Source organism: Parambassis ranga, chromosome 1 (assembly GCF_900634625.1).
Source record: "Parambassis ranga chromosome 1, fParRan2.1, whole genome shotgun sequence".
Lineage (NCBI taxonomy): Eukaryota > Metazoa > Chordata > Actinopteri > Ambassidae > Parambassis > Parambassis ranga.
The window spans coordinates 21,574,944-21,596,998 of NC_041022.1; the positions used below are offsets into that span (position 1 = coordinate 21,574,944).

Sequence of the window (22,055 nt, forward strand, 5' to 3'; positions counted from 1 at the left end):
GTCATTATTGTAAAGACCCATTAAAGAGCAATCATTCATCCAGTGGGAAACAAAGGATGTCAAAACTCAGAAGCAACTATAATCTTTTGGGTCACGACTGATCCCAAGCAGCCGGATTTGAGGAGGAAAACGAGAGAACAGACGATTCAAAGACGAGAGAGAATTTTAGAATCGGATTCACAAGATGTGTTCAAAGTCTCTCTCTGTTCAGCTCGAGGTTCAGAAATGCAAACATTTAAATAAGTTCCACGACAGAGAGGCATCAGGTGTTTCATCTTTTTTTCCTGGAGCTTGTGTCTGTGGGCCCACTGCTGCTCTTCATGCTGAAGCCTGTGATGTCACTGTCCTCTTCCTCACCTCTCGCTCTCCCCTCAGTCCAGGGGTTGGACAAAAAACCGTGGGCATCTATGCCATAGAAGTGGCGGCCATCTTTGCTTCTGGCAGACTGATTGCTTTGGTCCAGAGAGCCTGTGCTGTTACATTTCTTAACCAGCGGGGGTGCCAGAAGAGAGCCCGGGGTGAAGAGCGACGTCAGAGAGAGGCTGTTCAGAGTTTCTGACAAGTGTTCACTATTAAAGGTCTGGCGCCCCATCCCCGTGCCCACGTCCTCATCGGAAGGGTCCATGGAGTCCTGTCGGGGGCAGCCGGGGCTGGTGGTGCTGCCGCCTCCGCTGCTGCTCTGGCTCCTCTGGTGCCTCCTTGTGGCTTGGAGGGTAACAGCAGCGCTGCTTCTCTTTAATAAAGAGTGGCTCTGGTCTCCTGCGGTCGGTCCCTGGGTGTGTGATGGGTGGCTCGGGAGTGGGCAGAGGAGAGGCACGGGGAGATCCAGATGTTGAGGTGTGGAGACGCCAAAGCTGAGCCCTTCTTCCAGTGTGGTCAGCAAGCTGCCCTCAGAGCTGCCCGTGGCCAGGGAGGATTCACTGTGTGAGGGGTGCTGTACAGGGAGAAGACAAAAATTTACATAATTTACATAGCAGAAACATCAGGTAATGATAAGATAGCTTATATGTAGTGCAGACCCACTGACGGATCACCAGGCTGATGTTTCAGAAAGCATCAAAATGATACATGGAAATATCTGTTTCTGCTATTGTTACCTGCACTTTATGAGACTGTGGGGACAAATAAGAGATTAGAGGCAGTGCAGGGAAGAAAAAACAAAACGCAGAGGAGAGAGATGAAGATTGGTACAAAAAAGGTATACAGCACACAGAGATGAAGGAAATAGGAAAAAAGCAACAGGAGAGAATGTGAAGAGCCAAGAACAACAGTGTGCAGTTGGTATCAGGCTCAGGGCTGGCCGGGCTAATTAGCTGAGTGCCGCAGAGCATTACTGTAGCAGCTGAGGATCACAGAGGCACTCAGGCACGAGCTAAACAAACCAAACAGGTAGAGGAGAAAGGGAAAAAAAAATCCGTCTCCATGGATACAAAGGAACAGGAACTAAAATAAGTGCCTTTTCATTTGTGTTAGGAGCCAACAGAGGGGAGGTGTTAGATTCAATTTGGATTAAATTTCAGCTTTAATTATGACTAAATAACTTCTCTGTAGTTTCACACTACAGTAGGACATCAGTGGAGGGTGGTAAGTGTCGTGTGTGTCTTCACAATTAGAGGTACATTGATGAGAATACTCACAAGTGAAGCCATTCTTGCATCTTAAAGGTTGCTGTTTCAGTTTGGTGCATCTCAGTTACCGCAGCTCTGACAGTACCATTTTGTGTAGCTATACAGTCGTTACAGTCTCAGGCTTATGGATGCCTTAAATGGGCTCATATGCTTACACACCATCGGACTGCGTGATGCATGACAGCTTTGGTTCACTGCACGCTCACTCACAATGATCAATTTGCACTATTTCCTCGTGTCTATGTGTTGCACTCAGATAATGCTGTCAGTCCTCCATTTGTCTGTCAACCGCACACACACACACAGAAAACATCCAATACATCTTCTGGGAGTACCTGAGAGCTCAGGGGCCTACTGTTGGCTCCAGGTGAGCGGAGAGAGGCCCAGGAGGCTGGGGAAGCCAACCTGGACGGACCCCTTTCTCTCGGGCTAACACTGTTCCCGGGAGTGTCCGGATGAGCCGCGGCAGCAGGGTGGAAGAAATCTGCTGGCAGGTGGAATATGGGCGAAGACCTGCCGCCACCTCCACTGCAACTTACTTCATTGCCATCTGGAAAGAGAAGGTTGCACTTTCAAAAAACAATGTCACCGTTTTGTGTGGAATGCAAAATAAATTACTAAATACATTTCACATACAGATCCCATGTTAAGAGACACATTAGTCAAATGTGAATGCATTTTTCTTGCACCACTTACCTTGGTGTGGTTTTTAAATATGCACATTACAGACTAGTATTGTCAGTGACCTTGTGTTTACTGTGATGTTGTGTGCTTGTTGAACGCAGCCCCTAAATGGACTTTTCCTTGTTCCTTTTTGCTCCATCTGTTCTTGTGGTCATGTTACAAGGTTGGTGAGCCATCAACATGCCATAGCATGTCATTCATTACCATCTTAGCGTCTGCCTCACATCTGGCCTCATCTGTCTCGCCTTTAATTGCCATAGAAGTAGATCAACTGTGCAGAATGTCCCTGCGTCTTCCTTTATCTAAATGATACTGTTAATGTCATGTCAAAGTCACGGCTTATTGAAAGCATGGCGGTAAAATATCAGTGAAGGTCAAAAGGAATGCACATAAGGAAAACAGCTGTATTATTAAAATATGGAAGCCTTGTATAAAAGATTCAGATGAACCAAGTGGATGAAAAAAGTAGGATTTACTGACAGAAATATACTGATAGACATATTCCTGCAGGAGTCAGTGAAAGACAAAGACTTAATATTGGTTCAACCTCAATTACTTTTGTTATCCAAAAGCCAGAATAAGGTATTTATTAAGACGTGAGGAAGCAAAGAACTGCAGCAGTCCTGACCAGAGCTGCATCTAGAGTTTATTGAGTACCAAGGCAAAAATTCACAGGGAGCCCTTAGAATCTGACACCAACAAGGTTTTTCATAATTTTGTCATTATTACTTGACATTTAGTCACATATCCTGCTGTCACTACAAACTTTGTTTATTGCCCCTGCTGTAGTTTGTCGGCCCCTGGGGTCCCTGGCTGGCCTTGGGTTTAAGCAGTTGCCTGCCGGCAAGCAGCACCTCTACATATGACTGTGTATGAGATACAAACCCTTACAAACATCTATTCCACAGAGTATGAACATGTTTAGCTACTTAAAAACAGGGAATAGTGTTTAAAAGATAAAATCATTTATAAATGTATTCACTACAAAAGTGAGAGACTCCCTACCCGAGTAACCAAGAAAATATTTGAAAAAGTTCAAGTCAAGACTGTCTCTCCTTAGCTGTACTATAATATGTAAGAGAGAAATGAGATCAGACTCCATTTGTAAAAGCCGGATCTGAATGTTGCTGGTGAGCCTTCTGTTTTTATGACATTGTTGTCATAGTAACACAAACTATTGTAGTGTTTTTGACAGTGTGATGTGAAAACAGGCCCTACCACTCCACACCAGCAGGTGGCAGTACTCTGTGGTTGTCTTTCAAAACCATAAGTTCAACAGCTATTGCATAAACAATGTCCACCACGGAGAACATCACAAGCAGGTTTGATTCTAAGAAAATACTTTAATTGCAAATGTAATGGGTGAGTTTACGAACTTCAGTGCAAAGTAAATTCAGTATAGGTCACTCGTCTTCAGTACCTTTACTGTGTGCTGGGCTTTGCTGCTCCAGCGTGGGAGGATTGGACTGGGGCCGGACTCCTCCTGCTTCAAACACCACCTGGACCCCGTCCTCGCTTCCTGAGCTGCAGGGATGAAGCCCTCTGTAGCCCCCCTTGGTGGGCATCCCGTCCGAACTGTGGGAGTCACTGCTGCCCCTCTGAAAGTGACAAATAAGGATAGCAGCAGAGGAGTGAGTGAAAGAGGTAAAGAGAATAGACATGATATCCAGGTGCACCGATGTTCAACGGAGCAAGAAAGATATCACGCTGAAGCCTTTCATTTCCCCTTGTCATAATGGAAATCTGAGTACAATTTGTTCCCAATTTCAAAAAGCCCCCTTTTCATGTCCTCTCCTTTATCCATCTATACAAGTCTGATTAAAATTGGACGTGGTGAAAAGAAAGTATCGGCTGGCTTCAAAGCTTCAAATTGCTGCGGCTGTTGTTGTTGCTTGTAAACCGGATCAAATGAACTGGTCTTCAAAATCGCAGTGATGAAACAGGCCAGGTGGAACCACTGTGAGCACGGGGAGATGGAGATATGAAAGATACGCTCTCTCTCTCTCTCTCTCTCACACACACACACACACACTCACATGTGTCCCATGCTGCCCACGTCAAGACCACAGTGGGAGGCAGGTGTTTTAATCAGGCAGCAAAGCATGTAAATAGTAATTAATGATGATTAGTAAGATGGAAGGGGTGTGATGACATGATTTGTGACTCCCTGAAGCCCCAAAGACATCCACCTGTGTGCCTGAGTGATTACAGCTAATATCTTTTTTTTTCCTTATCCGGGTTTAATCCCACCTTAAATGTGTGAATGCTCAATAAAGCTGTTAAAGGATGCTGAAATATTCATTAGTGGATGATAATCTATGATATTCAGAAGCACTCATATGCATAATTTTAGTGCATACACAATATGACAAAGAAAAAAATCCAAAGGACACTACCGGGACAGTATATCTGCCTGTGAGATGTGCATTTCCCAAGAGGCAATGTGTGTTTACAAGACTTGTGGTAATTATATTAAGACTTATAGCTGTGCATAATGAAGCAGTCCTTGATTGCAAGATGCCCGAGACACTCGTGCACCTGCCCCACCTCAGCTTCATGCCTATTTTTGGATTATCCAGTGGACCTAGGTGGTGTCAAGATACTGACAGCCACCACAGTAAGCTTCAAAACAGCTCTCCAGAAAAAACTATGGATGATGACATCACAAGTTTGTCCATTTTTAGTTACAGTCTGTGGACATGACAATCTGCCCACATCTCTGTCTCACTAGAAGATTGCCTATATTTCCCTTTAAGGCCAATATATTCATAATTTCTTCATTTATTTAGTCCATTTATTAGCACCATTGAAGTTTTTAAAACTTTGTTTGAAACTCGTCTGAACAGTGCGCTGAACGCACCACTGAGCAGAGCGCACAGTGCATCCTCTCTGAAAGCTCTGTCAGATCCTGCCAACATGGTGACAGCTTTAGCCTCCCACACTGAGTGCTCTGCAGAAACTGGTAGCTGATGTCAAAACCTGAAGGGTTCATCCATCTTTATTTATATTTATTAATGGCAAGGAGGCCCAGCATTCCATTTAGTTCAGTCCAAACATATCTGACGGGGTTGAGGTCACAGTTCTGCCGTCGTGGTAACTGTCATTGTCTTGTTTCAAGAAGAAGTACACAAAATGTCGCCAACTAACGTGGACAAATAACGCAATATGGTTATATATTTGCATAACAGAATAATGCAGAATTTTGAGCGTCTTTGCTACACATGGCAGGTGTACCATGACTATAGGATGACTCAGTGTGATACAGAGTGAGCACCATACAGTATATGTGTGTATGAGAGAGACTATACCTGGCTATCTCTACCCAGCAGCTGGTAGCTGCTGTGCTCATCCAGGCTGAGGTCATCAGGCAGAGCCGGAGATGATGACTTGTCTGACAGCTGCTCTGACATCAGCGACGCCTGCTCCACCTCCGCCAATCGGATCTGTCCCACAAAGGAGGAGAGGCTGACTTAGAGACCCTATACCTTATTCAATCATTTGTCACTACTAAATAAATACACAAATATATAAAAATAAGTAAATACATTTGTTATAATTAAAATAATTAAAAAAAATGCTAAAATTAGAGAAACTGCACTCCAGGTTGAAAAAAACTTAAAAGACATGTTGACTTTTATTAGACGCCTTTAAAGGAAAATGAATGCAAAAGATAGAAAAAAAATCGAACGTTCTCTTTTTATTTGTCTTGAATGAAGTAACTACTAAAACACTTCCACCTGTGTGTGGGAGAGTAAATCTAATAAATATGAGCTGGAATATTTAACATTGACAGAACAGGAACAAAGAAAAAAACAACAACAGAGGTAGTGAGATAAAATAGATGAATGTACCGTATTAGAAATATTACATGACAGTTGCATTTTATTTGAACAGTATATATCTCACCAACCTTATATGTACATGCAGGCTACACAGGCAGCAGTTCCTCACATGTATCCTACTATCCGGACTGTGTGTGAATGCTGTAACTTATACAGTGACTCACACACGCTGCACTAATCTGCATATTTTACTGGAATTCACCTTCTTTTACCCTTACTGGGATGTAACTGGGAATAAGGCTTTAATGGGATTCATTAGGTTTTGTGGGTTTTGATGATTTGGGATGATATCTTTTCATGCCATGAAAATAATGAAAATTTGAATAATTTATTTAGATCAACTTATACTGCAAGAATTGTTCACTACTCACACACTGGAATTTTAGTCATTGACAGTTGTCACACAGCAGCCATGAATAAAATATAAATACAGTATGTTACCCAGCTTTAGAGCACGAGCGAATTGTTTATAGCTGTCAATATGTTTGTGTTGCTTCTTTTGTGTACACTGGGTTTAGACAGACACATTTATAAATAAATATTTGTAAACCGAGCCATACACGAATAACCCGGGGGAAATGGAAAATGATGCCACGTTTGATCTGGTATTGACTGGGGGATACAGACGTATCTGTGTGTCTGCTGGATACATTTACAGCATTAACACACACACACACTCTTGATTTTTGGATCCACATTCATGAGTTTTATTATTCATGTAAGAATGTGGGAAACACCCACGTGCTGCTTACACTTTCTTGGCATTTCACATACACTAGATGTGTGTATTCGTGCATTCCTGGTTTGCTTCAAGCTGTGGACTGCAACAACAGACTCAATATACATCAGTGCATTAGAGGATTTTTCTTCTTCTAATGTCCACCCTCCTACTTTGTAAAAAAATATATTGTGTTAAATAATGCGTTAGCCAAATGCAGTAACCAGTCATTGAAATGTGGCAATTTATGGACATTTAGTTGGCAAATTGGATGAATATTTCACCTATTAGTGACTGCCTCCTCAAAGATATATCCTGTCATTCTTTTATAGATCATAAAGTTTTGGAAAATAAAAATCCATCTTGCCAGGCATAAAGCTATGTGCCTGTGTTAAAACACAGGTGGTTTGGACACAAATGAACTGGTAGATTGAAGCTTTATTACGTGAATGACTTCTCCCCCCTATTTTTGTGGTTACCAGGGCGATGAGTCCTGCACATAGGCCTAACTCCTGATGCCCCTTATAGTAATAACCACGTGGAATGAAGGTTTTCAGAACAAGAGACCTGCTGTTACTGATGCATAAGTGAGTGAACGCTACCCCAAGCATCTTTTTTAAGGCCTCAGCTTGAAAATGGCATGCCCAAAATGAATAGAGTATATCTCAGCAACCACAGGGTGTATTGAATACTTTTGGTGTTATATTAAAGGGAACACCTGGGAGAAACAGAACCTTCTTTATTAACAAAGCTACAATATAGTCAACTATCTTCCTACCTGGTAAGCTATTTATAGCATGCTGGTTAGATAGAGGGGAAAAGTTGTGTAGTAGTAGTGGCAGTGTGTGTGTGTGTGTGTGTTTGACCCTCACCTCTTGTGGGTGACTCTTGCAGCCCTTGCAGACAGGAGGAGAGCAGTAGTGATGGAAAACTGAGCCAGAGAGGTTGTCAATCATATCTCCCTCCATTGAGTCCTTGATAAGCAGGGACACACTGTCCAGCCACTGGCTCTCCTGCAACACACACACACACACACACACACACACACACACACACTACATTAACCTTTTAGTCTATCAAGAAACACAGCAGCTCTTAAGCTACATTATATACTCAGACATCAGAGAATTTTTGTGTCTTTGGTAATCTAATGTATCTTTCCCACATTCACCTATTGTATACAGGTATTTATCTCATTTTGCAGCACTTTTTCTGACTCTGTGTTTAGTCCATGTCTTGCTTCCCCATTACTCTTACCTGTCTTTTGTCATGCAAACTGTACGCACTGAATACATCATGTGATGTGTTGTTTAATTAACCACCATCTGTTGGAGATGGTGTCATTTTTAGCTGCTGCTGGCAGGTGCAAGACAGAGATGGGTGACTTCTGCCTGCTTCAAGCCAGACCAAAGGAGCAGTAGAATGTCAGTGTTCTAAGATTAATTGTGTGATCTCTTTAAATAATAATAAAAAAATGACACTGGTTTTATTTAGGCGAGCTGTTAGAATTCCCACTGAGAGGAAATGATAGATCTGTGAGTAATTGGCAGATTCCCGTGTAACGATTCAAACCAGTGAATCAGATAGAAATCACACAAGAGTTAAATAAAGAAGAAAATGTAGCTATTCTTCATTATCAGTCACTATTTTTACATGCTCAAAGTATTCCAGCTAAGCTTTCAATGATTCCACTATTATTACCCCAACACATTATCAGTCTATGTGCACAATGCATGCTGTCAGGATATATATATATATATATATATGTGTGTGTGTGTGTGTGTGTGTGTGTGTGTGTGTGTGTGTGTGTAAAACATCTCATCCACCAATCCTTAAAGACTTTGCTCCTCTGTTTTTTGAATTAAGATTAAGATTAAGAAAACCTTTATTCATCCCACAATGGGGAAATTGCATTATTGCAACAGCACAGATACAGAAAGCAAAAAAATAAGATAAGAGTATGAGTACTCTTGCTGTATAGTAACAGCAGCCTCAAAAAAAGCTGCAGAAGAAGACATTTCAAAATGGTGTTATAATAACCCAGATTATACTGTGGAGTCTAAACATCACATACTTTAAGCCTATTCTCAGAATTCTGACTTCAATCCCAATTTTTTTACAGTAAAACCTTGGATTACGAGTCTTAGTCTGCAAGTGTTTTGCTAGATGAGAAAAAATTTGTAATAAATTTGAACTTGATAAACAAGTGGCGTCATGCAATACGAGTTGTGTGTATACGGTTTGTCTGTCGAGCTATATACTCTTTCCTAGTGCTTTCTTTCATACAAGAATAACTGCTAAAGGGTGTGAGGTGAAGAGGACAACCTGCCGATGTGCTGCGAGCACACACACGTTTCATTGTTTCAAGTGCTGGGAGATGCACAGCGAGGGGTTGAGGCAGTCTGATTGATTGGCCAGGCTGGGGGCCTTGGTTGTGGTAAATGGTGCCCATGACCCTGTTTGATTCAGTGTACTGCCATCTGCCTTCTCTCATCCACAAACCTATATAAAGCCATTCTTAAATTCAAAGTGAGTATACCATGATTTTAAGATACATTTTGTAGACGATTAAAAACACACACAAGTCATGTTTCTCTTTAGGTGCGAGCTGCTTGTGTTAGAGAGGACGTGACTGTTTTAGCACCATCTTAACACGGCAACAAAGGAACCACAACTCTTTATTCTCTTCAATCTCTTTTCATAATTACAGCATGAGTGCCAGACATTGTTAAAACTATTCTTCTCTCTCACAGTATTGCTGACTTTCACTTTCTGAATTCTTACTAATTACAAGCAGTGTCTTAATGACAGTTGATTGCCTTTTTTTGTGAATGTTTTGTTCACACATCACCGTCGTCATCATGTAGCGCCGGAGTCATTAGGAAGTCATGTCCTTCTGAGAGCATGAATAATTCAACAATACCTGTAAAATAACACTGTCTGGAATGTTTTGTTGGGATTATTAATAACTTTCTGCCCAACCTTTTTCTACAAGGTAGGGTAGGAGATTTAATTCAGATGCACTTTTTGTTAAATTAGTGTAACTTCTCTTTACAATCCGATAGCAACCAATCAGTTAGACAGTTTCACATTAAAATGAAGAATATTAAACATCTGTGGAAGCTATAAAACACTAAAAACATCAGCCAATCCTCCGGCTGGACCCTGCGCGTAGTATTGGCTGGTTGCCACTCTCTTCCTGCTCGTCTTCAGGTAATGCGCGTCCATGTGATTAGGAGGCGTGGCTTCGGGGTGAGCTCCGAGAGAAAGGGGCATGTGTTTACTTTCGAAATCTGGCTGAACCTTACTAAGTTTTCAAAATCTCCTACCGTATCTTTAACTCTACACCTGAGCTCCTCCCTTCATCATTAGCCTTTCCCACTAGAAGCAACAGGACATGGTGTATGTTCTTTGAACTTCCTCATACTTCCTCATTCCTCATACTTCCTCAACGGTCCCCAAAGGGTGGGTAAATGATCTCTGAGAACTGGGAGTGTGACTATTGTGTGTGTATACAGTAATTACACTGAAATAACAGTTTAATGAGCGTTGTGTTTCACTTGACTTGTTTCTCTAAATGTAATTTTCTTTCTTTTGGAGAATCGACTGTATAACTCTGCTGATTTGTGTTCATGGCCACAGGAGCTGTGTGGCTCTTAACTTATTCTTGTCACTTCTTTGTGACAGTGTTTTAAGTTCATACAAAACATCAGTGTAAATGATGTTTAAACAGACCCTCAGTGGGGCTTTTATTCTGAAAAGCCCATTTGCTGGCTAATCAGAAGAGAGATTATAAATATAGTGCAGATATAAAGACACATGAAAAGAGTTCCTCCCCTTCCCGTTCATCTCTCTCTTTTACTCTCTCTCCTGGTTAAAAATACCAGTAGGCTGACAGACAATGAGCTATAAGAACAATGAGGCTGCTGCCCACTCACAGTCTCACTGTGACTTCCTCCCATTCCACAGTCGGCCTCTCTCACTGTCACCTCATCCATTGATTCAATGTCTTTATTCAAGATGAATGACAAAGTTAACTTCCTTCTGCATGAACCAAAGTACAAAAGATCACTTTGGTTCATTAGGTTCACACGAACAAGTTACTTAATAACAATTGTAGCTGAAAGTAATCTAATTACAGCTTATTCAAGATGAACGGCAAACATTATGGCATTGATATACATGTGGTTACCATGGGATCAGTCACTGAGTGAAATATATATCAGGCATCAAAACATTTTGTTCTCGACTTGATATTAGAAGCAGGAAAAATGGGCAGCTGAAGGATTTGAGTGACTTCAACAGGAACCAAACTGTGATGTCTAGATGACTGGGTCAGGGCACTCCAAACCTGCAGTTTCTATGGACTGTTCCTGGTCTACAGTGGTCAGTATCAATCAACAATTTATTTGTGAAGATGTGTTGCTCTGAGCAATATGGCTGACATCAACACTGTGTCAATAAATATGGAGGAGACTCTGACTTAAATATGTTAAACTACTGAAATTAGTTTTGTCAGGAAGGGAAACAAGTGACTGTCAGTCAATCACGTGAGAGTCTACTGACCAACCAGTTGACATGAAAACTGCAGTCATTTAGTTACCACTAACTCCAGGTAGTCAAAAACATCATGGTTCCTTCTTTGCCTACTTTTAACATGCAAATGTTGAGTCAGCTTAGAGAGAACTATTCCTAATGTTTGGCACTTCCTGTCTCTGTTTCAGTAATAAAGGTCTTCCAGCTTCCAGCAGTTTAAATTTGTTGAATCTACCTAGCATGAGCATTGTTATGACGCCTTATAAAGCAAAGCTGGCACACAGAAGCAAACAAATAATCAGTGGTTACAAGGTCATTCCTAATGAGCCACCTTGCAGTTTACTTGGCACTGCTGTCACCCACCCAAACAAACTGCAGTCAAGGAGTAAACACTCCACCGTCGACTTATTAGGTGCAAACACACCTTTATTCGCTCCCCACAGTCATTCAATGAGCCAAACACACAGTCATTTAACCACTGGCGTTCTCGTCCTCCTTATGTTGCTCTCGTTTATATTTGCCATTTCCTGATTTGTCCGTTTCCCCTCCCCTCTTCTTTGTTTCTACCTGTGTTTGTTTATTTACCTCTTTCTTTCTTTCTCCCTCAGCAAGCGCATGTCTAAAAATACCTGTTCTCATCTGCAGGTGCTATAATTTAATATGAGCGTGATTATAAATGTAGCTTGTTCCGACTTGCTGTTTGATATGCAGCAATCAGAGAGCTGAGGAACAAGAGCCAACGTCGCTGCAGCCCCCAATGATGGTATTTTTAGACTCACAGAGACGGCGGCCATTATATATGTTCGCACACGTGTGCAGGGTGCTCCTCCGCTAGGCTTAACATTGCGTTACGGTGTGTAAAAGTGATCAACACCTTGCATCTCTACAAGTAGGGCAGCAATATTTCATGAGTAAAAACGGCTCCAGCTGCTGCACGGTCCCACAGAGCCCGGCTGGACGAGCAGCACCAACTGTTGCTGGAGGTGAACTTAATGAAGTCTTGAAATAACCAGGATAAACATGCCAAACATGTTCTGCTCAGCTGAAAATGTTCACAGCCTGTTTACACAATGTTTGTCACAAGCTGACGAATCAATGGAGCCAACTGAAATGCCAATTATTTAGTTTTAATGTTTTAGGAAGCATCATCAACATCTTAAATTGATCCAGTGAGATCAATTTGGATTCGTTTTTGGACTGTTTGTTTAAACAAGCATCGCCAGCCGTGACTCGGTTGTTGGTCTGGCCAGAATCTGTGGGTTCATCATTTAATATATCCAACTTTAGCAGATGGGGAATAAGAGCAGAGTTCACTATCAGTTTTTGTAATAAAAATAAGTAGGCCTTTACTGTAATAGTAATATTAAAATATTTACCTTTATTGATATACACTTGTTACATTGTCATCACTGTGAAAGTCCTTTGCTGTCAATTGTTGTTTACTCTTTTCTTTCTCTCTGCATTGTGTGTGTCTGGAGAGGAGGGACAGGGTGGACACATGGGGGCATCATATTCAGTCAATGACGAACTAACGAGACGTATGATCATAGTGCCATTTGTCATCCAATCATGGAAACAAATCACCTGCAGAGGTCCAGGATAGGTCTGGGATGCGGAGGTTCGTGCCATGAGGTGGACTCAGCAGTTTCCTGACACCACAAGCTGTTTGGTTTTTACCTGCTGTTAAGTTTTGTTATTAATTGCATCTGAATCTGGCATAAAAAATACAAGTGTTTAAGATTGTCTGTGGATGCTCTCATAGTTTAATTTGAGGTTGCTTGTTCTGGGGACATTTTGCCACTCTGGTCCATCAGCAGAACTGAGAAAGTTGGTTCCATAATTAGTTAAGGTTGGCATGAAAGAACAGGGTAAATGGTTAAGTAAAGATCATCTTAAATTCATAACATTAAACATGAATTCTTTCCTTATGTTTAATTTATGTATTTATTTAATTAAGTAAGTATCAAGCTTCTTTAACAATATTAAATGTAAATATTGCTATAGAACTCATTTTTCCCCAGTGTTCTAAAGGAAAATAATCTTGTTTCAGGTTGAACCCAGTTTGATCACCTTTTGATTATTTCTTTTTTATTCAATTAGTTGTTTAATCTATAAGCCAAAATAATAAAAATGGCAGTATCAGTTCCAGGAGCTCAATGTGGATTCTATGTCTACCTTTGTGTTTTTAATTTCACACTCTGGGTCAGATGGCAGCATTTGTTTGTTTGCTTGGGGGGAAAAAAACAAAGCAGCTCTCAAGCTGTGAAGTGGCACTACACCATATCTCATAAAATGCATCATCACAGTCAGTGATTGGACTGGCGATCTTGTCGGTAACAGATGACTCTTCTCTTGTCTGAATTACAAATGGATGTATGAGGTTTTTAGAAGATCGTCGGCACTTGATCACACACCATTGACTTCTGATGAGACCTAGCCATGCAATCTTACCACATGTTGGAGTTAGAGATGCACGGGACATTTGCGTCAGATGAACACTGAACAAAAGGGGTTGTGGCAGCAGTAATTACTTACTTGAATGTGCACTTACCTGTGCAGGAGAGTAGAGCCGACATCGATGGTGTGTGTGTGCCTCATGAGCCATGCCTCCCCCTCCTCCGTCTCGCAGGGGTCCCATCATCCCTCCGTCTCGCAGTGGCGCCACCATTCCACCGCTCGGCCCCCCTAGTGTCCCCGCTGTAATTGCACCAGACGCACCGCCGCCTACTCCCACACCACTCGCAGCAGCACCTGTGGCCCCGGCAATGGCTCCGATGCCCCCCATCATGCAGCAGAGGCCTCCCTGTGCAAGCTCCAGCTCAATCTCGGCATCCATCTCCGCATCCTCCTGCGCCTCCTTGTTGGAATCATCCAGATGCTTCATGAGCACGGCGACCACCACATTTATCAGGACGAACTGTGCCGTAAGCACGAAAGACACAAAATACATCGGAGAGATGAACTGCAGACCGGCGTGGCAGCCGTAGTCACTGCCTGAGCGGTCAGGTGGGCACTCCCTTAGGGTGTCCTGGTGAAGAAAGGGGTATTGGAAGATACTTGAAGGTGAAGAACACAGTGTCAGACTGTCACAACAAAGCTAAAAAAACTCCTTAAATCAGTTGTTACATCTTACATTGTTACGGCTAAAAGGTCAGCATCCAATGGAGCAGCAGAGCAACACCAAGATTTAAAGAGAGTAATTTTGGCCTCACTTTTGTACTAAAGTGGAGTAGCATCGTCCATCTTTATATACAGTCTATGCCTGTGACTTTTTCCACAAAATCATTTTTCTTGTTTTTAAATTTATTTTTGATTTATGTCTTTTTAAGTGTGTTATCCTGCACAAAAGACAGGATTGAGTCCTTTCTACTTGCAGCCATTAATGTGATGTTTCTATAAAAGACGATATATTGCAGATTAAAAAAAAATGAGTCACTGAGAGATGAACAATATGGAGATACAATTTAGATAATTCTTAATAGAACTTTAAAGGAACATGCTTTTTTTTTTTAAAGCTGTTTTCCAGCCTTGGTCCATCACTCGTTCTAAGAGCCTAATCAACACTGATGAACTGTCGGGTGCAAGCTGTTATAAAATTCTAAGAGCTTCAGGTACTTGCGTGTGATTGGAGAGCGAGATTTGATTGAGGTGACAGCTGGGAGTGAAGAGACAGATCAAATACTCACATTTTGTGAACACAGATTTTAATCTCCATTCATCCTCTAAAGATGTTTAAGTGTGCATTTACATTTTCTACACCGTCTTTCCTAAAGGACACGTTCATTATGCCCTCTTTTCCCTGCCTATATATCATCTGGTCCAGGGATTGGAACTGAAGACCTTCAATTACAAATCTGCTTCTCAAAAAGAAGCACAAATTCTTACTGAATCTGTACTGCCTTTACGATTGAGGACATGAAAGGTAAGAACCAGTCAACCCAGTGTAAATGATAAAAGTGATCATATCAACACGAAGTACCTTCATAATGCCATTCCAGTTGTCACCAGTTGAAACTTGGAAGAGTGTGAGGAAGGCCATTCCAAAGTTCTCAAAGGTAGCGTGGCGGCTCATTCCTTCACAGGGGTAGTCAGCGTTACACACTGAGAGGAGGAAAGAAGGAGATTTACTGAAATCCTGTATTGGGTCAAGGTTCTGTCAGTTTGTATCTGTCTGGAGAGGAAGAAACTATGAATGTTTCAGATGATACAAATAAAGGACTGTCTAACTACTACTTCTGTTTTATTAAAAAGTCTCTTATAAATCAATGGAGACGTCGAGACAAATCTCTGTACTCATTTGTGTTTTGGTGTTTCATACTATTGTAATTTTATGCTGTGGTTGGAAAAACACATTAGCCACATCATTATCTGTCATAAATAGTATTGTCTGAAACAACCTACCTAGCTCTCCGAACAGCTCCACCCCAAGAGCAGCATAGATGAAAAATAGCAGCATAAAGAGTAGGCCGAGGTTTCCCACCTGTCACACACAAAAAACAAATAACATGAAATCTTCATACATGGATACATGAGGTGAACTGCAAGCAACATAACACGTGTGGTGTTTTTGGTTGACAGATTTTCCAGGGGCCCACGCATTAGGATCCCTGTTGTTGTGATTTTATTGTTCTTTTCTTACTTAGAGTTTGGGAAGCATCATTAAAATGCACAAAACCATCAACTGTTTCTCATTTTTTTTGGGTTACCATGGTGACAAGTTCCAGAGAAGACATCCACATGCATAGCCACAAGATTGTCCACAAATCCTTCTGTTTATGACTTATCAGAATAGATAATATCATAGCCACCAACTCCGTGGGTGCTTCGGGGTCGGAGCATCCACGGAGATTGCCAAGCACCTACGTGTGCCAGCATACACTTGTCATTGATTTGCTAATCAACTTGACTTAATCAACCCCCTGCTAACTATTGACGCAATGCATTGTGATGTCAGATAAACTGCCAAAAAGGATGGACGGCGACTTGCTGATAAAACTAGTATAGTGGTTGATTAAGCCAACAAAATGGACAAATGCGTGATAAAAAAAAATACCAGATTGTGTAGATTGTGTTTGTGAAAGAAAATGTGTCTGATTGCGTGTCAAAATAGCACCCCTGGATAACACTACAACCTTTGTTCTACTAGTAGTTACAACATTTTCCTATGCATAGCTCCTAAAAACAACCAACTTGAATCCAGTAGGGCATGTTGTTGAGACACAGCAGAATCTGAGAAGAAACATGCACAGAAAAATAACAAACAGATCGCAGCATTGTCCCCATTAGTCTCTTCCCACAACATTTACTGCAGATCTATTTACAGACATGATGCAGATATCATGGTACAAACTACAGCCTGTGAAGCTGCTTTACTATTTATGGTGCATCTGATATTCTTCTATGAAAAAAATAATCTCCTTCTGTGTTCCTCACCCAGCTGTGGACGACATGCTGGACATGCTGTTCATCACTTTTGATAACAGGCTTATTTTGAACTGCTTTTAAATTAAGGTACAGTCAGGATCTGGGAAACTAAAAAAAATACTCCCATTTTATTATTCAATTTGGTGGAATTTTTACATGCCGACTTTTTAACAGGTGTGAATCCATCTGTGTAGTGACACACAAATGATATGCAATGCAAATGGGTAAAAAAAAAAAACCTCAGGGTGCAATAGCAGGCGGCAGAAACAGCACACTATTAGCTAAGTCACTTCTTCACAGGGAAGCCAGTGGGGTGCTTTTCAATACGTGACTGTAGAACTCTATTAAACAGGCAAATAAACTGACAGTGGATAGGGACAGAGATGCATTGTTTTTATTAGGTTACAGGGGAGAAGAACACAAAATAATGAGGGGAGAGCAAAATGGAGAGATTAGGCAAAGCCCGAGGATCTTTTTTTCCTTCCCAGTTGTGCATGTTGATGTTTCCTGGTGGATATTAAAAGCTACTGTACGGCTTAGCCTGAAGCAGTTTGCAGCATGTAATGTAAACCCATCTGATGCCTTCAGATTCCTCAAACTGACAATGAAACCACCCCATGGGGAAGATTGTGGTGTGAAGCATTAAAAAGCTGGTATCTGTAACCTGTTGGTTTCCATAGTGAACCAACCTGCACCAAACTATTCAAACTGAAAAAAAATGTTCCACACTGTACCTGAGTCAGTCATCTGCATTGTGGTGGGACACTTTTTGTATTGCTACTGTGTAACATTTTGCCCACAAGTCACACTGACATGCTGAAGTTCAATACATTCACTTGAAACTGCAGAGTAAGAACGACCCTCTTAGATAAAATGCTTAAAATGTTCTCAGGGAAAGTGGGGATCAAGGTGTTTTGCAGACTGGGAACAATATGAACAGAGACACACTGACATTTTTATCTACCCGTGGAGATGGAAAATCATCACACTGTACTGTGTGTGCTCAGACAAGCAATCACACCTAGAAAATACAACTTCAATGTGTTCACAGCACAGCCTGTGTCCATTTTCTACTGTAAAATAGTTGCAACATCGCTCTATCAAGCTGTTGCAGCAAAATCAAATAATTTGAGAAAAGAGGCAGCATTGGACAAATACTTTACAATGCAGATGACATGTATCGCATTGAAAAAAGACAAGCATTCGGTGTCATATAATTCACGTCTGGTTTAGAGTTTCATACTCCTCTCATTACATGGGACCCTTAATACATAAAACATCTGTTTCAGTCAGTGTCATCTCTCATTTCCTAATGACCTGTCATGTTTGTGTCAGACTGAGAGCACAAATACAAATAAGAGAGGCCAGAAAAAAAGGAAAAGTGGTTGAAAAAAAAAGTCAGGTGTTGTTTTTATTTGCCTTAATGTGGAAATATGTGTGTGTCTGTCATGTGTGCACACAGCTCATTCAGAGCATTGGTAAAGCAGAAGAGGTTTTAAAAAAAATGAAAAGAAATACTGGCTGTACATGGACTCTATTATAAATGTCCACATGAAGAGGAAAGAAAAGTCCAAACCCATTAGATTTTTGAATTACATAAAGAAGTAAAGTTAAAGCTTCATCCATCCATCATCTGAACCCGCTTTGTCCTGCAGTGCAGGGTCACAGGAGGCTGGAGCCTATCCCAGCTATCTATGGGTGGGAGGTGGGGTACAACACCAGTCCATCACAGGGCAACACACAGACAGACAACCATTCACGCTCACACCTACAGGCAATTTAGAATCACCAATTAACCTAACAAACCTGTCTTTAGAATGTGGCAGGAAGCCAGAGCAACCGGAGAAAACCCACGCAGGCACAGGGAGAACTAGCTAAACTAACAGGTACAGCCATCGCTGATATAAAAGGTATAGTTCTTGTCATCTGTCAGTTGGTGTGGTCCGCTTCTTAGTGACTTCTGTTGAAGTAAGCATCAGGGCCATTGAGTTAGGGTTAGGGTTAGAAGGTTATGACAGAAAGTAGCCAGAACTGACTCTGAATTCTGTACACAAAGGAAATGATTTGGACTCATGGAGAGGAGAGGAAATGAAGAATTCAAATAAGTTTGGAATACTTTGCACAGAAAACACCACGCCCCCCTATGCATTACAATGTGGTGTCCTGTGGAGTTTGTATATTTGGGCAGCAGCCCCTTGGCTTCAATGTAACAAAGGAACTCCCTCCAAGAAGGGACAGAGGCAACACAGAGTACATCCTCTATTCAACCCTAATTACTCATCAGATAACCAAGGAATTAACCCATGTAAATTTCTCCAGCTTAAAAATGAAATATTGTAGCAGAGAGCCACAGATGTATTAAGAGAATACAAAAAATAAACAATGATCCACTGTTTGACAGGAGATACATTCATAACAAAATTATTGGCAGGCTTAACCTTACTGCACCGACTAAAATATATAAACAGCACTCACAGTCGCTTGTTATTAGTTGGACAATTTTCCACTCCGCTGTCCAAAGATATATCATCATATATTTGACAAAAATCTTTTCACTTGCCGCTACGTCTGTGATTAATCTGTCATCATTACTGCTCCAGACACAGGAAACACAACTAATTGTTAATAACTGACAAAGATGCAAAGATACCAGAATTAAAGACAAGTGTTGAGATATATTAAACTGATGTGAATTCCCTGTCACTTAGTATTCCACAATATTCCATAAATTCCAGGACATGCAGAAACTTTGGCGTTTGCCCACCAATAATATTTTAGCTGCTCTCGTCTCATTAACAGTGGTGGGAGTGATTCATCTTAAAGTACATGTGGCAAAGGTCTTTATATTTTTTAAATAAAGGAGAAAAGTAGTGTAAAGTTAGCAAGGTGTCATAACATTGGAGCCATAAGGTCCTAACCTGAAAGTCATCATTCTCAGGGAGCGTTCATTGATGTGAGCTGTTAATCATTCCATGAATGATAATTAACTCCCTGTGTCCCTGTGATAAGCCCAGGGAAGGATATCTGTGTGTGTGTGTGTGTGTGATGAAAAATACCTGAGGCAGAGCCTGGACCACTGTGTCAAGCAGAGCTCTCATCCCGGTTGCCATTTTCAACAACTTCAACACTGAAAGAGAGAGAGAGACCACAAACGCAACATGGTCACAAAGTACACGTGTGAGTGTATGCGTGTATGAGATGACTTGGACATGTGTGTTTGGGAGATAAACAACCAGCAGCATCTGGAGAGTGAAAGAAACTGAAACAAAGGACACCGCACAGATAGAAGGTGAAGATAGATAAGAGGTAGGCAGAGATATGAGGAGACAGAGAGATAACAAAGGATCGATAGATGGGATAGGTTTCCTGACTCTTCATAAGACACTCTGCACCATTCCCAGCAGTCCAATTTCTGGAGGAACACAGCTGATGATGCGACCAGTGGCGAAGAGGGGAAAAAAAAGTGTATTCTGATAAGGAACAGCCATAACCTCCTGGGAGGCCTATTTCTCTTAAGATGGTTGATAGTGGGTGCGTGTGATAGAGAGGGCAGAAGAAGCAGTAGTAGTAGTACATGGTTGGAGCAGCCATTAAGCAGCACCCCGTCTCCTAACCTCAGAGACAACAGCATTGTTTATAACGAGCCAGTGTTTAATGGTGGCAAAGTTTTTATTTTCTGTTAGGAAACCTAAGACCTTTAAAAATGGATTTGAAAAAAAATTATCAATAAATATTTTTCATATTTTGGTTCCAAGGACCGCTCTTGATGGACATAAATAAGAGCCATCCGGGAATGTGTGCACAGAGGTGACAAACCATCGTTCATGTTCACACAACAAAGACACACAAAGCTTTTACAGACCAGGCAAGGACTATTACACATAGATTATACTACTCCTATGTGTACGCTACATAGGACAGGAGGTCCTTGAAAGGGATCATTTTCAGCCGTATTAACCTTTTTTTTCGAAGTCTGATTCAGAGTTGATTGAGTCCCTAAAACCAACTATGCTTGGACAACATAAAGATTTATGCCCGTGTGATTAAGAATGATCCTTAATTTTGAACCTAATATGTTACAAAAACCACCTAGATGAAACTTTAAAACTTACATTTCATTGACAAAGCTTGCATGCTTGTGAAACATTTTAATATTCTTTCTGCTGCCACAGAAGTTTATTAACATTCATCTAGAGGGGTAAAAATGTTACAAGAGGATCATCATCAAATACCCCACTCGCTTCTTAACTACCACTGGCTGATGTTTAAGTAGCATATTACCCATGGGTCAACCTGGCGGTCCCAGAGCAGTACTGCAGAGGGCAGAGGGTAATGGTAAGATGTGAAATTAATGTAGTTAGCCTTTATCCTCCTCCATGTGAAGTTATTGGTAGAGACCTGAATGTATTTTTTCTTGAATAGTAAGAAGACATACTGTCATCTTTACATTTACACTTTACAACTGTACACAGCTTTTAATGTAAAAAGTAGTAGCATATAAAGGCTAGTTATCATGGGAATTAAATCTACTAAAAGATTAGCACACTGTTATACTGTATACCGGTAGTGAATAATTATGTGTGGGGCTTTTAATTTGAAACATCTGTACAGGAAGTGTTAAGTCTCAGTCAATTAATTAACAACAACAGTATTTTTTAACATGTTATGGTAAATAAATGAAAATGATTAAAATTGTGTGTCTGTTTGTGTGTGTGTGTGTGTGTGTGTGTATACCTCGTGCTATCCTGAGCACCCTCATGATCCTGATGATGGTGGGGTTAATGGGGAGGGAGGCATTGCTCTCAATCTCTTCCAGGGTGATGCCCATCACTGACAGCAGCACAATGGCCAAGTCCAACTGATTCCACCTGCATGCGCACACAGACACACACACACACAGCGACTCCTCACTCAGTGTCACACAATATACATTTATAACTTTACCAGCATGAAGGAGGAACGAGCATCATCACTGCGCCTGTGGCTCAGGCCTTCATGACTGCACATATTAGGGTCTGTGTTATGTTAATTCTCCTATGAATATTAATGCTCTACATCAACTTTGTGCATAATTTGCATGACTCTCTCCCACAACTGACTTGGCAGAAGAATGCCCACCATTACCTGGAGGCCTGCTCCTGTCATGAATATTTATAATAATACCAGAGTAAGTGTCAATACCATGCAAAACCTGCAGTCTAAGAAACACTTCTTCCTGTGTTT

General features: G+C 41.2%; 1 protein-coding gene across 1 annotated transcript in view; it reads right to left on the reverse strand.

Moving 5' to 3' along the window:
* Positions 1-271: 271 nt before the first annotated feature.
* The window catches only part of LOC114426447 (voltage-dependent T-type calcium channel subunit alpha-1I-like), a 134,588-nt gene continuing 112,804 nt past the window's right edge, over positions 272-22,055 (reverse strand). Inside the window, exons 28-37 of the mRNA XM_028393893.1 lie at positions 21,567-21,700; positions 19,889-19,959; positions 15,810-15,888; positions 15,388-15,509; positions 13,960-14,436; positions 7,745-7,885; positions 5,621-5,755; positions 3,733-3,910; positions 1,964-2,178; positions 272-934 (exon numbers count right to left, since the gene is read on the reverse strand). Coding sequence (XP_028249694.1) covers positions 272-934; positions 1,964-2,178; positions 3,733-3,910; positions 5,621-5,755; positions 7,745-7,885; positions 13,960-14,436; positions 15,388-15,509; positions 15,810-15,888; positions 19,889-19,959; positions 21,567-21,700 — 2,215 coding nt within the window. The remainder of the gene's footprint in view (positions 935-1,963; positions 2,179-3,732; positions 3,911-5,620; positions 5,756-7,744; positions 7,886-13,959; positions 14,437-15,387; positions 15,510-15,809; positions 15,889-19,888; positions 19,960-21,566; positions 21,701-22,055) is intronic.